At 37.2% G+C, this 15,293-nt stretch overlaps 2 protein-coding genes across 2 annotated transcripts; one reads left to right on the top strand and one right to left on the bottom strand.

Moving 5' to 3' along the window:
- Positions 1 to 1,189: 1,189 nt before the first annotated feature.
- On the top strand, positions 1,190 to 13,812 carry LOC134821658 (mucin-3A-like). Its single transcript, XM_063832362.1, has 20 exons — positions 1,190 to 1,472; positions 2,556 to 2,873; positions 3,044 to 3,129; positions 3,965 to 4,043; positions 4,437 to 4,553; positions 5,046 to 5,170; positions 6,198 to 6,303; positions 6,760 to 6,894; positions 7,084 to 7,401; positions 7,554 to 7,877; positions 8,060 to 8,383; positions 8,577 to 8,897; positions 9,147 to 9,458; positions 9,724 to 10,035; positions 11,965 to 12,132; positions 12,350 to 12,472; positions 12,882 to 13,031; positions 13,155 to 13,249; positions 13,455 to 13,568; positions 13,675 to 13,812. The coding sequence occupies exons 1-20, from the start codon at positions 1,190 to 1,192 to the stop codon at positions 13,810 to 13,812; spliced, it is 3,948 nt and encodes a 1,315-aa protein (XP_063688432.1).
- Positions 13,813 to 13,963: 151 nt separating this feature from the next.
- LOC134821871 (uncharacterized) lies at positions 13,964 to 14,774 on the bottom strand. Its single transcript, XM_063832682.1, has one exon. The coding sequence runs from the start codon at positions 14,757 to 14,759 to the stop codon at positions 14,136 to 14,138; it is 624 nt and encodes a 207-aa protein (XP_063688752.1). The 5' UTR covers positions 14,760 to 14,774; the 3' UTR covers positions 13,964 to 14,135.
- Positions 14,775 to 15,293: the final 519 nt, after the last annotated feature.

A 15,293-nucleotide genomic window follows, 5' to 3' on the forward strand; every position in this document is an offset into this window, starting at 1 on the left:
GACTAAACTCGACTATACTTGCAGAAAATTGTAATGCGGGCCAGTTTCTGGATCAGACAAATGGCTGTACAGACTGTCCGGCAGATGAATGGAGTGCAGCAGCAAACACAGCTACTACCTGCACTGCCTGTCCAACTGGAAAAGAGGTAGCCACTGGAAAAGGAACAAAAGAAAGTGACTGCACATGGAGTAAGTTGTTCTTTCCTAAAACTTGGAGGGACCAAAGGGATTCATCCTGAAATTTATGTTAATCTTAGAAATGCAATAATGTATGCGAATAAACATAGACTGAAATACTGACGTCAACAAGCAAAGTTTAGTAATTGTACAATTAGTACTACTATACGTTTATGGGGTCCCATCACAGATGCTCGAAAGGAATTCCTGTGAATCAAATGCAACTTTTGTATGTGAACACCCGCACACACTTTGACACTTATCCAATATTCAAATAAAAGCAAACCATCCCTAAAAGGGTACTTCGAATTTTAGGCTGCTCGCCAGCGGCTCAGACTTGCAACTAATATTTGACTAAACTCGACTAAACTTGCAGAAGATTGTATTGCGGGCCAGTTTCTGGATCAGACAAATGGCTGTACAGACTGTCCGGCAGATGAATGGAGTGGAGCAGCAAACACAGCTGCTTCCTGCACTGCCTGTCCAACTGGAAAAGAGGTAGACACTGGAAAAGGAACACAAGAAAGTGACTGCACATGGAGTAAGTTGTTGTTTCCTAAAAATTGGAGGGACCCAAGGGGTTTATCCTAAAATTTATGTTAATCTTAGAAATGTTATAATGTATGCGAATAAACATTGACTGAAATACCGACGGCGACAAGCAATAGTTAGTAATTTTACAATTAGATTGCAATGTCATTTTCTAATAAATTTTTTTTTAGTGTTTTTTACCCTTTGCCGGGTATATTTCGTCAATTTGAAAATACTGTATAGATAAACACTTCCAACAAATATTTTATTTAAAACTAAATATTAACACTCGCTGCACTTCGTATATACACAAAGCTAAAGAAAAACACCTCGTGCCCCTGGGGCACTGATTCTAAAATGTATACGTTTACATGCCGTTTATACATATAATTTAGATGCATTGCTAGTTATTTAACATTGTAACAGTCTATTCCCCGGAATAGCGGCGAAAATTTCACCTTCAACGAAAAACGTATATACGATGGACCCACACTCCATAAGTTGTACATTCAGTAATCACTTGGAACAGAAAACTGTAGAGTGGTCTACTGCAACATCTGTGACTGATTTGAACTTAGACCCGGACCAAGTAACTCAACAGGGCACCTCCAAAACGTCAACTTTACAACTTTCTAGCGCTCAATTGGTGAAGTTGAAAGCTGCTGGCGGTGATAACCCAGAGCACATATTTACTTGTAAAATATTTGCTGACCCTTCAAAAACTCCAGCTATCGCCACACAGACTGTAAATATTTACACTCCAGGTAAATTGATACTTTTGATCATGGTATTTGACCAAACATTTTGTGCACCTACTTGAGTACTATTGTTTTTCAATACTCAAAAAGAATTGATCCAATTAACAATTTTCATGATGACAGGACCCAATACATAATTGGAAACTACTTCTATTCTCAGTCGCTGCAGAATCAATGGAAAGCATTTACTCAGTAGACAGCTCTCATGAAATCAGCTGTGTTTTTACTGAGATTCTAAGTCAAGTAGATGTAACTTGGAATGTAGCAACAGCGGTGTCAGACAAAATGGGCAATCTGGATATAAAGCAGGGCACATACGACAAGACAATGTCTCAAACGTCAACGCTCACTATTACAAACGCTCAGATTTTGAAATTGAAAGCTACAAGTGCTACCGACCCAGCCCATGTATTTAATTGTGAGATCACCATTGGAACTTCAAAATCGGTCGTTACAGCATCACAGACAATCAACATATACACCCCAGGTAAATTATTGCTGTTCTATATTTGGCCACCTAAACTAATATTTGGTCAGATGGTGACCCATTTAACATACAAAAGCAACGAGAAATTGACCATAAAAAGTTCAAATATAGCAATAAATGCTTTTCTGTCTGCCTCTTTCTCTAACCTTAATTGTAGCCTTTCCTGAAAAATCTCATTAAGCTGTTCACGAGTTACAGACTTTTGAAGCTTAACATATAAATGTTTATGCGTGTTTCTGAATGAATATATTCATGGTTATCGTTCGAATTGTTCTAAAATCTATCTTTTGATATATGCACATAATAATTAAAAGATATTATAAGACAATCAAAATATACACCCCAGGTAAAGTTTTGGTCACCTAAACTAATTTTAGAGTTCGTCTTTAAAGCTATGATATTTTGTTAACATATTATTATTAACAGTCAATCTATAAGTCAGATGGCAACCCAAATAAGAGAAAATGAAAAAATATTGCAATCAAAACTTTCTGATCTGCTTTTGATTTGGTCAGACACATTTTTGAACATTGCTCATCTGTAAAGTTATTGAAATCTTTTAGGAGAAACTTGTTACGTACTAAGATCAACTTCCAATTCAGTCGCAACAATTGCTCCACCTGCTGTGGATACATACTCAGTGGATAACGCCCACACAATTACCTGTGTCTTGTCGGAGGTGCACAGCAAAGTAACTGTTATGTGGACCACCGCTGAACTTAATCCATTAACCAATATCGAGCAGGGCGAACACTCTGACACAACGCAAACCTCCAAACTTGAACTATCAACCGACCAGATCAAAGCACTTAAAGCTGCCAATGCCCAAGACCCAGCACATTTGATCACTTGTAAAATTACAGTGGGCGATACTCCCACTGACTATACAGCAACTCAGACTGTCAACATCTACACACCAGGTAGCTGTCTCTTTGTTTTGCCCAACTTGTGTTTATGACTTTGTGGCTATGATTTAAATACTATATTTCCAACATCTTAAATACACAAGGACTTTGCGTTCATCGTGGTGTCCATAGACATTCTACATTACTTTTTGTGGACGATATAATTACAATAACGTTTTATTCAGATGCGACAATCAAACCAACCGCCTTAGACGTTTACACTGTGGATCCTTATATAGTCGACTGTGTTTTCACTGAAGTGATCAAACAGGTTACTGTAAGCTGGATCATAGGTACCACAGTAGAAAATTTCGGATTCATCAGTATTAAACAGGGTACATACAAAGACCATTCCCAAACTTCAACAATGACATTAACAAGCTCTCAACTGACAAAATTGAAGGCAGCTGGTAAGAACGACCCTACTCATGTATTTACATGTAAAATCACTGAGGGTGATACTCCGACAGAATATACAACTACACAAACGGCTAAGATTTACACTCCGGGTAAAAAATTATTGGTAGAATAATGAACTGAATGATTGTTGGTATGATACCTATCACAAACATTATTTTTAGATCGGTTAATAAATTTCGACAAAATGGAATAACTTTTCAATTGGCATTACAAAATGAAATATGTACCTCAATATGTTGTAAAATTATAGCTGCCCATAGTATGCTCGTTAAAGCATACTATGGGCAGCTCTATTTTTACTATCACCTTTTGATTCTGCCTCTTTTTTCGATATCGATAATAATATGATATTTTCCTATTTTCAGTTGCGACTATCAAAATTCCAACCGCCGATGAATATTCAATGCAAGAACATGAAATAAGCTGTGAGTTAAGTGACGTGCCAGAACAGTTCCAAGTTGACTGGAGCACATCGACGCAAGCTACTAATATGGGGGGCTTGGATGTTGATCAAGGAAAACAAGACGGCACTACACAAACTTCAGTGTTAAAACTTTCCAGTGCCCAGCTTGTGGAATTGAAAGGTGTGAAAGCGGATCACATCTTTACATGCGCAATAGATGTTGGAAAGGGAACAGTTAAAACCCCTGTTACTGCAACTCAGACTTTAACTATCTTCACACCAGGTCGGGTTAAAGTTTAACATAGACATTTTTAGCGCCATCGCCGCCAACAACGCCTCTTACGAACTTGTTAGAGGGACAGGTTCATTTCAATTTCTACAAAAAGGTTGAGATCTACCTGATGTTTTGACCTAACCCTCAGTTTTGGCATAAGCATTGTAAAAGACAAGTGTTGAATTGTATCCTTTTTTATTTTGACTTTGGACAATTAAAAATTATCATTTTTATAACCAAAGCAAAACGCGTCTTTGATATTCCACCATTCTTACAGAGGCTACGATTACACCAGCGACCAGGAGTGTTTTTACAACACAGACAGCAGCTATACAATGTGTTTTAACAGAGCTTCTTGGTGAAGTGAACACTCAGTGGACAACGTCCACTAATGTTCCTGATTTGGGGTTAAATCCCTCAGATGGTTCTATCCAGGGCACGACTCAACAATCAACTGTACCACTTTCAACTATTCAACTAGGAAAGCTCAAGACAGCAGGTGGAAATGATCCAGCTCATATCTTTACCTGTAAAATTGTTGTGGGAGATAAAAATACAGAATTTACTGCAACTCAAACAATCAATATCTACGATCCTGGTAAGCTGAATTTATAATTAAATCTATGACAAATACAATGTATATTATGTTACATATTGTTAATTATATGTATTTAATACATATAATTAACAATATGTAACATAAAATTTTTAAAATTTGGTAGACGGCCCCAACGTTAATGTGGCTCTTGCTATGTGTTGGTTCAGCCGAATTAATTATTATATAATCAAGTTTATTTTTCTCGTTAGTTGTCATCCGGCCAAACATTAAGCAACTTATATTGCAGTACCATTTATCATTTAGTATATCAAAATATGTCATTGTAACTTTGCATGGCTGAAATGTAACGCTTGATTTATATATATAATGATTAATTGAATTTTCAAATAAAATAAAAAATATGTGCAAAGTATAAATTGCTACGAAAATGTTCTGCTCTATTTCGGTGATGGTAATTAGAAATACTTGCTCATAAATCAAGCGTAATACCCACTTCTTAACTGAATTTTTGTTTAACTGACTTATCTACAGTGAAGTACAAGGTTACAGTTTCAATACTAGATGGAGCTACCGCTGGAACAGCTGATGCACAATACATCAAAATCAAGGGAACCAACGGAGAAACTGATGAGTTGCAATGCGATACTGACTTTAATGTAAACGATCAAGACGTTACTTGTACAGTTGAAAGTTCAGACGACATCGGGCATTACGAATGTGTACTGTGGAGGACAGCTGGCACCGACGATTGGAGCTTTACAAAGGTTATTAAGTTATTAGAATTAATGTTTATCAAAGGAGGGTTCCAACTATTTATTAAATATATATATCATTTTACCAAAACCCATAATCATGAGTAGAGTGGACAGCTGCCAGTATCTCTCTTTCCCAAACAAAAGGAAATGATATTAATTTATAAGACCGTCTGCAAATGCAAAATGATACCGAGAATGAAATCGGTCGCATATATCTTGGCTCTCATGAGCTGCTCTGGAAATCGACTTCTCGTTCACAATACAGGGATCTAAACTAACAGAGTAATGAGTGTCAAAGAGTTGAAATAAATGAGTTTTTTTTTTGTTAATTCTGCCAAAATTTCCGGACGTCCGGATTTTCAGAAACCACCCCCTCCCCCTGTCCGGATTTGTCCGTCATTCCAAAACCACCCCCCTTCCCTATTTAACGGACGTACTAAGAAGATGGCCCCTTAGGCTAATAATAGTTGGGCAGCTGGCACATCGCAAGTTCGACCGATGCATTTAAAACGTCTCATCAAGAATTTCATCCTTTTTCTCATTTCCAGACATTTTAGTTGGTTCGACAAAATCAAATTATGCTTTGATCGACTGAAAAAGGTAGTACATTGATTGACACATGAACTGTTACTTTTACATCGTAAATATTTGCATTTACTACTGAAATATTATTATATTCCCTAGTCATAAGGACAGTAAATTTAAGTTAACAGTGAAAAAAAATCTTATCTTCGAATACTTGCACCAAAGCTTTATAATTATTATACAGCTGCAATAGACATGACCTGGCTGAGATGGGCTTTGAGATTCATCTACTGAACTTCAGTCTTCAACCCAAAAGTGTATAGCCCATATAATTTTAACCCAACTACAACATCTATATTAATGATGGCCCACTCATTCATAAGCTAACAGTGAAATGTTGCAGCTTAAGATGTCAATTGATGATGAAGATCAGCCAAACTATACACCGTTCAATGCAGATGGACACGAAACATTAGAAAACAGTGAGACAAAAGAATTTTGTATCGGAAGTAAGTAACTGGAACCTAATAATAAATATGTGCACCCGAAATAATCAATTCTTTAAATAAAATCTATCTCATGTGTATCAAACAGTATTAAAACATACAAAAAGTAGTTCAAACTTCAAATAATAGTTTCCGGACGAAAAATACCATGCTTACAGCACATCATTCGGGGACTAAAATTTCACTCATATTTTGCTCCTATACGTTTTTATCGAAAGATCACATTACAATGTTTAATTCATTACAATAAACAATTTAAATTCGGATGTTTAGTGGCTACGATAACACCTCCGACGGTGGACTTGTACACAATGGACGACAATCACGTGATTACTTGCGCCATAGCCCACATCAGAGAGAAAATAGTTGGCGTTTCATGGACTACAGATTCGAAAACCGACAACATTTACAGCCCTGAAGACGGTACTTATTCCGAATCTGCATTCACTCAAAATTCAGAACTGGCCCTGTCAAGTACTCAGCTGACTGCCTTAAAGGATGTAGCTGATACTGTAACATTTACATGTTCCATCATTGTTGGAGATAACAATAAGAAAGTTTATGCAACCCAAACCATCAACTTGTTTACTCCAAGTAAGTTACCTCGGTGATTGGAATTTATCCGCGAAGACATTATTTGAATCGTTTCACAATGTACATTGATGAGTATCCAATGTAAAAAGCATCTATGCTAATCAGATTTGATTACTGAGCTAGAGACTTAAGTTTAATACAATTGCCGTGATTTTAATTCCGCTGAAATAAAAGTAAATATTATTGCAGGTGTTAAAATAACCCCGACAACAACGACTGTTTATACAGTAGACGATCACACTATCAGTTGTGTGATTGATGGAACTAAAACTGTTGTCAGTGGAGTTGCTTGGTCAACCTCCACAGCAACAAGTCTTTCCTTTGATGGACAAGATGGCAATCGTGACGCTCAAGGTTCACAAACATCAACACTTGCACTATCAAGTGCACAACTTGCAACAGTCAAGTCCGCTGGAGGGAGTGATCCTGCCCACACATTTACCTGTAAGATCACTTTCGGTACCGCAGAATTTACAGCCACACAGACTATCAGTATCTACAATCCAGGTAAAGTCAAATAGTTCTAGTTCATATTCTTCGCTATAAACACCTTCATCTCTTGCATCTTAAAGACTATTCGCTTCCTTTCAACGAGTACAACAGCTCAGGTTTCTATGGTCTATCGATATATGTTTTTTCTTTATTTAACCACTTTTCAGCTGTTGCCATTTCACCCTCAACTGATATTGTGTACTCAATGGACTCTCATTCGATAGACTGTGTACTTAGTGACATTCCAAGCCAAGTAGCTAATGTGGCATGGAATACCGCTACAAATGCTGCGAACTTGGATTTAAATCCTCAAGACGGAGTAATCCAGGGATCCGCCCAAACCTCAACATTATCCCTTTCAAGTGCTCAATTAGTAAAGCTGAAGGCAGAAGGTGGTAACAATCTAAATCACATCTTCACGTGTAAAATAACCGTAGGAGTTTCAAAGACAGAAGTGACAGCGACACAAACTGTCAGTATTTACACCCCAGGTGACTCCACTCTCATAAAAGCGTTGACTATCGATCATGTTGCAACAAGAAAATCTCAATACGCTAAATTAAAGATAAAACATCGATCCAGAAATTAAAGAGATTATGATAACATTTAGATACATTTCCACATATTTTTTCGCAGCAAAAAAGGTACAAATTTTAATTTACCAACCGTCCAGGTGTTGCAATCTCACCTACTTCCCTCAACTTTATCTCTCTGGATACACACACCATTAATTGCATCATAAGCGATATCAATGCTCAAATAAATAAAGTCGAATGGACAACTACAACTAAAGTCCAAGACCTAGGACTAAGTCCTCAAGATGGAGTTATCCAAGGAACAACACAAACGTCCACATTAGCTCTCTCCAGTGCTCAATTGACCAAGCTGAAGAGTGCCGGTGGAGGTAACCGTGAGCACATTTTCACCTGCAGGATTGCAGTAGGGGACTCTAGCACACTTGTCATGGCAACACAATCTATAAACATTTATACTCCAGGTAGGAATTTCATTGTTGCAACAATATATTACAGTTTGAACCAAAAGACGTGATTCAGATTAAAATTAATTTTTCGATATCATATTATTTGAAACTTATATGGGGCCACTTACGTTTGACCATTTGAAATTTGTTTCATCATCTAAATCAAAACCTATAATCAAACTTTTATCTTTGAGTGAATCATTTTCAGCTGTCGCCGTTTCACCCTCAACTGAAATAGTGTACACGATGGATTCTCATTCTATCAACTGTGTATTGAGTGACATCCCAAGTCAGATAACAGATGTAAAATGGAATACAAAATATGATGCGAACCTCGATTTAAAACCTAAAGACGGAGTAATCAAGGGAACTACTCAAACCTCAACATTATCCCTTTCAAGTGCTCAATTAGTAAAATTAAAAGCAGCTGGTGGTGAGAATCCAGGTCACATCTTCACGTGTGAAATCAAAGTTGGAACTAAAGCATTTACTGTGGGAGCAGAACAAACAATTAATATCTACACCCCAGGTAAACAACAAACTTACATATGTTTCAATAAATATACATATGTCTCAATAAACATACATCTCAACATATATCTATTATTTCTTTTTCGTAATTTGTATTTCAACTGTACAATGTATTGATATGCTACCAAGTACATGATCATATTTTAAGTCCATCTTAAGTCAGATTACCTGATAAATATCTCAATTAATTGAAATGTTAACATCTATTCCCATGATAAATCCTGACTCTTACTAATCGTTCATTCAGTGGCTGCGATCGTTCCTCAAACTGATAATGTGTACTCCATGGACTCCCACAAAATCAGCTGTGTTCTAAGTGACATCCCGAGTCAAGTCAGCGGTGTGGAATGGGTAACGGACTCAAATACAGCCAATGTTTACAGCGCTGAAGATGGAACTATCGCAGGAACGTCCCAAACTTCATCATTATCCCTCTCAAGCACCCAGCTGACTAATTTAAAAAGAAACGGAGACATTACCACTTTTACTTGTACGATATTAGTTGGTGATCAGAAAACTGCAGTGTCAGCAACCCATGCCCTTACTGTATTTGCTCCAAGTTAGTATTCGTTCACAGTCAATGCGTATTCTTAAAGTGCTGTTATAACCCTATTCTTTACTCCATTTACGTGTTAAAAATAATGACTCGCAAATATAAATAGAATAGTTCAAAAGAATAGCTATACCGTCGTAGGCCACCCTAGCCAAGCCTCGCAAGATAAAGCAAAATAAAGTATAAAATTGTATCAGAATATACAATTAAGTGATTCGTTTTCTGCAAAGTGTTAAAAAAGATTAAAACGGGTAAAAATTACACCATCTAGGTGCTGCTATCTCGCCCAAATTGGTAGATCTGGTCACTGGAAGCTCACACGTTATCAGTTGTGTGTTAACTGACTTGAAGAGTCAACTCAGCACCGTACAATGGTCCACAACTTCCAACACCAATAATGTGTATAGTGCTACAGAAGGAGCTTTCTCTGCAAAATCTCAAACGTCTACTCTGAGTTTATCAAGCGAACAGATAGCTGCTCTGAGAAGTGTCGGCGCTTCTCACACCCTTACTTGTGCGACTACTGTGGGAGATACGAAATCAACTATTACAGCTACACAGACTATCAATATATCCTACAAAGGTGGGATATATTAGTTGCTCTCTTTATTCATCATGTTCTTATTTAGTTATTCAGTGGGTCCAGGGGTGTGATTTATGAATGATAACCCCTGGAGATATCCTTTATTGATTGGCAATTGTTCTAAGTAACAAATCGGCCTTTCATCATTTGGTATTTCATTTCACGACAATTTCTTCCAAAAGACGGAATCCAAAGTCGTATTGGCTAGTAGTGGGGTTACAAAAAATTAAATTAGTTTTATTTTGAACTGTTTGATTTAAATGTTTAATCCCTCAGACTGTGTACTACCGAGTGTAAGCAAAATAAGTTTGTTAAGTGGGGGTTCACTCAACCACGGAAATTTTGTATCGAATCTTGCTTGTGATCAGTCTACAATCGCTGGCAAACCTAATCTCCTTATCGGAGGAACAAGCGTGAAGTGCAACGACGGAAACCTGGAGTATTCTGGACAATCTACATATCAGCCACAATGTTTAGGTAATATGAACAAATTATTTGTTATTTGACCATTTTGTTGAATGAATTTGGATTTCTGTTATCTGGACAATTTCTTTCTTCACTTCCAAAACTTTTTGAAACAAAGTATTTTGATAATTAATATTTGATATTTTACCAGACTTATTTTCAGGAAGTAAGTATTGAACACCAGGCGTAAATTTTGTGACATTACCTGAATTTTGTGAATCGGCTAAGGGGGGTTCACCCTAATTTTTTGTATAACTTGATTTCGAGATAGCAGTGACCAACAAACTAGGACCCGTAATGAAGCTTTTGAGGGGGTACCGCCCGGACTACAGGTGCTCGCAGGTACCCACGGGGCGGCTATGCCCTTACTTAGTTTCATTTCGGCTCAGTTATAATATCGCGAACTGAGATATTGGTGATTTTGTTCATCTTTGGTGTTTGATGGTCTTTTTATACTTATAGCAGAATCCACATTAGAGTAGATATTGAACAGATATTATCATAGAGACCGTGTAAATTAAGCTTACCTTTTATATGAAAGTATGAAGTTTGTTTTTATTCAAAAATATTTATTTTTTTGCTCATAACTCAGCCAGTTTTTTGCCAATTTTTATCAATCTGTAGCTGTGTATGAGTATTTTAATGTGATTTGTTATTATTCAGCTGAAATAAGACCAAATATGGGCATGGCTGCCTCTAGGGCACCGGTGGGCGCCCGGAGTCTGGGACCCCAGAAAAGATTGGTCACGGGCCATTTTTACGTTTACGTAAAAATGGCCCGTGACCAATCTTTTCTGGGGTTTACAAACTTATTTAAATTTCAAAAACGTTCTTATTTTTGACCGTATGGCGTGATTTGTAAGGCACATACTATTTCTATTAACTTTGAACCATTCACTAATTATTTCGTAACCTTGTTTTAAATCAAAGTTGCCAACAAACAGGACCCTAAGATATTGAAGCTTGAGGGTACGCCGACTAAGTCCGCGTCCCACGGGCTAGCCCTTACTATCATTTCGGCCAGTTATAATACGCGAACTAGAATTGGTATTTTTTCACTTGCATGTTGTGGCTTTTAATACTTATAGCAATCCACATAGATAGATATTGACGATTATATTATCAGAGACGTGTAAATTAAGTATATTTAATATGAAGTAGAATTTGTTTTTATCAAAATATTTAGTTTTTGCTCATAACTCAGCAGAATAGATTTTTGCCAGTTTCTATCAATCTTACTGGTAGAGTCAGTTTAATTGATTGTTATTAATCAGTGAAATAAACCAAGGCATGGGCCTTAGGCCCGGTGGCGCCCGGAGTCTGGGACCCCAGAAAAGATTGGTCACAAGCCATTTTCACGTTACGTAAAATGCCGGACCACCACATCCTATTTCTATTGACTTTGATACATACTGATTAATTGCGTAACCTTGTGCACTAATAAAATATCATTCCATCATTCAGTGACCGATAATATGGCCCCCGAGAGGATTCTAATTGGTGAAACTTCCACAATAACCTGCAAAGTTGGACCTACACCTTTCACGATTACCTCTCTGACTATGAGCATTGGCGACAAATCTATTGGAGTGGATAATACACCCACAGTTATGAAGGGGACTGCTGCCCCAGGTATGTGGAATGCTGCAGATTTCCAAGATATTGATAATAACTCAAACTGTAAATGACAGAATCATCCATTAGTCGGCATGCATGTGTATTGTGCATAATATACATGGGTGCCTGAAAATGCAGTTATGATGCATTAATTCAGTTCAGGGCTTAATTAATATGTACAAAAAAACTGCTCTTGTTGAAACTAATGGCTATTCTTACAAAGTCTTTGCAGGTAGTACAACGAACTATTGCCCTTCAAGCCACCCATATGCTTTTAAAAGCGGGGCCGACTGCTGTGCCCACCCGGCTGAAGACAATAATGGAGGTGTTGCTACTTGTGACGGAGGTCCCATAGGTTATGATAGTACTTGCTGTCTCAACTCTGCATCAGATTCATGCCCTTCTGCTCCCTGCAGAAACTATGGTCAGTGATCTGTATCTCTTTATCTATGAATCAATTTCTTGATCTAAGCTATTTGTTTAATTTCGAAATTGATATTTGAGTACTTCGTTTCATTTAGAGGAACATTCTATAAACCATGTATATAAGGAGCTTAATTTATCCGAAACTGTGAAACTGGTATGTAAATAAGTAGTATACACTTTTGGAAATAGGGCCTCACAAACTTTGTAACAACAATTTAGATAAGGAAGTCCCTCCTTGGTTGATAATGATTGACTGACACACAAACCCTCTTCATATTTTCAAAAATGTCACAAAACAATTTCTATTCCCAGAATTACGATGTAAATCTTCCATTCAGGTCTAATGCCAGAGGCTCAAGTCTTTTCAAGCACAGAATTCACGGTGCGTGGAAGTGAGGAAATCGATAACAAGGATGTCAAATGCACTTACACAGTTAAGGACTACGGATACACGGAGTCAACGAAAACCGTCAAATCGTATTTAACTGGTGAGAAAACAATCACGCTAATTTAGTAGATATGACGCATCCAATTTTGTAAAATAACCGAGGAAATTTATAATTCGGTAATAGTCAATATAATGTACGTTACGAACATGTATATTTTTTCAGGCATCAAATCACACAAATTGGACTATCCTGGAAACTACTTTGAAAGTGACGCAGAAGGTGGTGAATTCACTGAAGATGCGATTCTCTTTATTGAGGTTTCACAGCTGGCACAAAGAACAAAAATAGGAATTAGCCATGAACCAACCCTTCCTCTGTTCACATTAATTGCCAATCACTATGATAATATTAATATGTAATATGTATTAGAATATCAGTTCTCTGCGACAGTATTCATAACCGGCATTCTACAACACCAACCATGACACCATTATAACTTTAACTCTGAATAACAATTTGCAGGTGTACGTTGCAGATGGCGTTGATAAGATAGATGCTAGCTGGACGGACGACCAGGCAGCAACAGTACCTTGGTCCAACACATGGGTTAAGAGTGGTGTCCAAACTGGTATCACGGTATGTCACACGTGAGATGTTTAAATGATTTAAGGCTCATATAAATGAAATGAGTGAACATAAGTAGTAATTTATTTAACATAAATAATCAAGCCAATCTTTTCAGCAAATGTATAGCTCAGATGTTCCCGAAGCTTTGAAGAAAGTTGGAACCATAACTGTGAGCGCTGAGTATGCTCAAACAGCTAAAGCAGATTTCCAATTCATATTACCAGTGAAAGGTATGAAAATAGCAAAGCAGTAACAGCTTAAAGGATTGTAAGATCCTTTAAGCTGTTACAATCTAGCTAGCGATCTGATGTTGGCTTATTTTTGTATTTTGTTTGTTCAAAATCCATGCACGTCTCTCTGTAACTATTTATATAATATAAGGAGGACAAGTGAAACAAAGGATATAGTAACTAACCGAAGTTTTGGTAAGTATTTGCATATGACAAGGCATCAACTCAAATTACAATAGATATCCGAATGTTAACATTTAAAGCTGTGAACATTAATATCAAAGTAGAATTTTTAAAGAGTTAATATCCTTAGAGGATAAATCATTTGATCAAGGTCATAAATCCGTTAATATTTGTAAGCGTAGACACCGTCCCACTGAGGATCATAAGGCTCCATCCAGAACTTTCTGAAGAGATGCACTAGCTCAGGTCGTTCAAGTTTTCCACTCTTGTCCGTGTCAGCTTTCTCGAAGAAGGTATAAGCAGCTTCCTGGGGTACATCAAAGGCTTTCATCATCGTCTTCAGCTCATCAACATCAACAGTACCATCACCGTCATCATCCAGGACATCGTAGTAAGCGTTGGACAATAGAGCAATCATAGAGTCTTCACCACGTCGCTCCCTTTCTCTTTCAGCCTCTGCAAAGACTCTGTTAGACTCAACCCAGTTCTCTCTGAGCAGCCCATTTTCTGGATGCACTCCCTTGTTGACGAAGAATTTGTGGCAAGCAGCCCTCATCTGCTCGACCTGTTCGTCAGTAGCATTTACCAGTTGCCTCATTCTGTCCGGCCAGTAGAGGATTTCATCGAGCTCCATTTTACCGTCACAATCCAGATCGAAGGTGTCAAACCTCTTGTAGAGTCGGGACACCATTTTTGGGTGGAGATCCTCTACGTTAAACTGCCAGTCGTTACCCACGCTCCTCAGGTATCTGTAACTCTCGTTGTTGGTCTCGTTTAGACCTGACATCTTGTTGTTTTTTGCTAGAATATCATGATATTATTAATTAAAACAGCAATGTCTTACAAGTAAATGTCTAGATTCAAATGAGAAAATAATAAAGACAAATTTTACAGCACAAAGTTTTGACAATCAATAAGAAGTGAAGTACTCTAATGTATTAGTTATTCAACTTGAAATACGAATAAAAAGTATAACTATACAGGAACTATATAGGTACAGTCTTAGTTAACGAGTCGCAGAATTCTTCGCTGTTCTAGTGACAAGCGAAGGAAAACCTGAATTGTAATTCTGAGTGACTCCAAAACGCACTTTTATACTATTCGCTATAATTGAGTTCATGATCTCATTACCTCGAATTAATTGATATTCCATTTACGTTAATAATCTTAGATTACCTCTCATTGTCGGACTCAATATCATCAATGGCACAATCACTAAACTCTAATTAATCTGATTAATTTTCTTATTATTAGCTAATCAGGACAAAAACTAGATTGTACTGTAGATAAATGTTGATAAATTTCTGGTTTCCAGGGCCAT

The sequence above is a fragment of the Bolinopsis microptera genome, chromosome 10 (assembly GCF_026151205.1).
Source record: "Bolinopsis microptera isolate Bmic1 chromosome 10, MBARI_Bmic_1.0, whole genome shotgun sequence".
Lineage (NCBI taxonomy): Eukaryota > Metazoa > Ctenophora > Tentaculata > Lobata > Bolinopsidae > Bolinopsis > Bolinopsis microptera.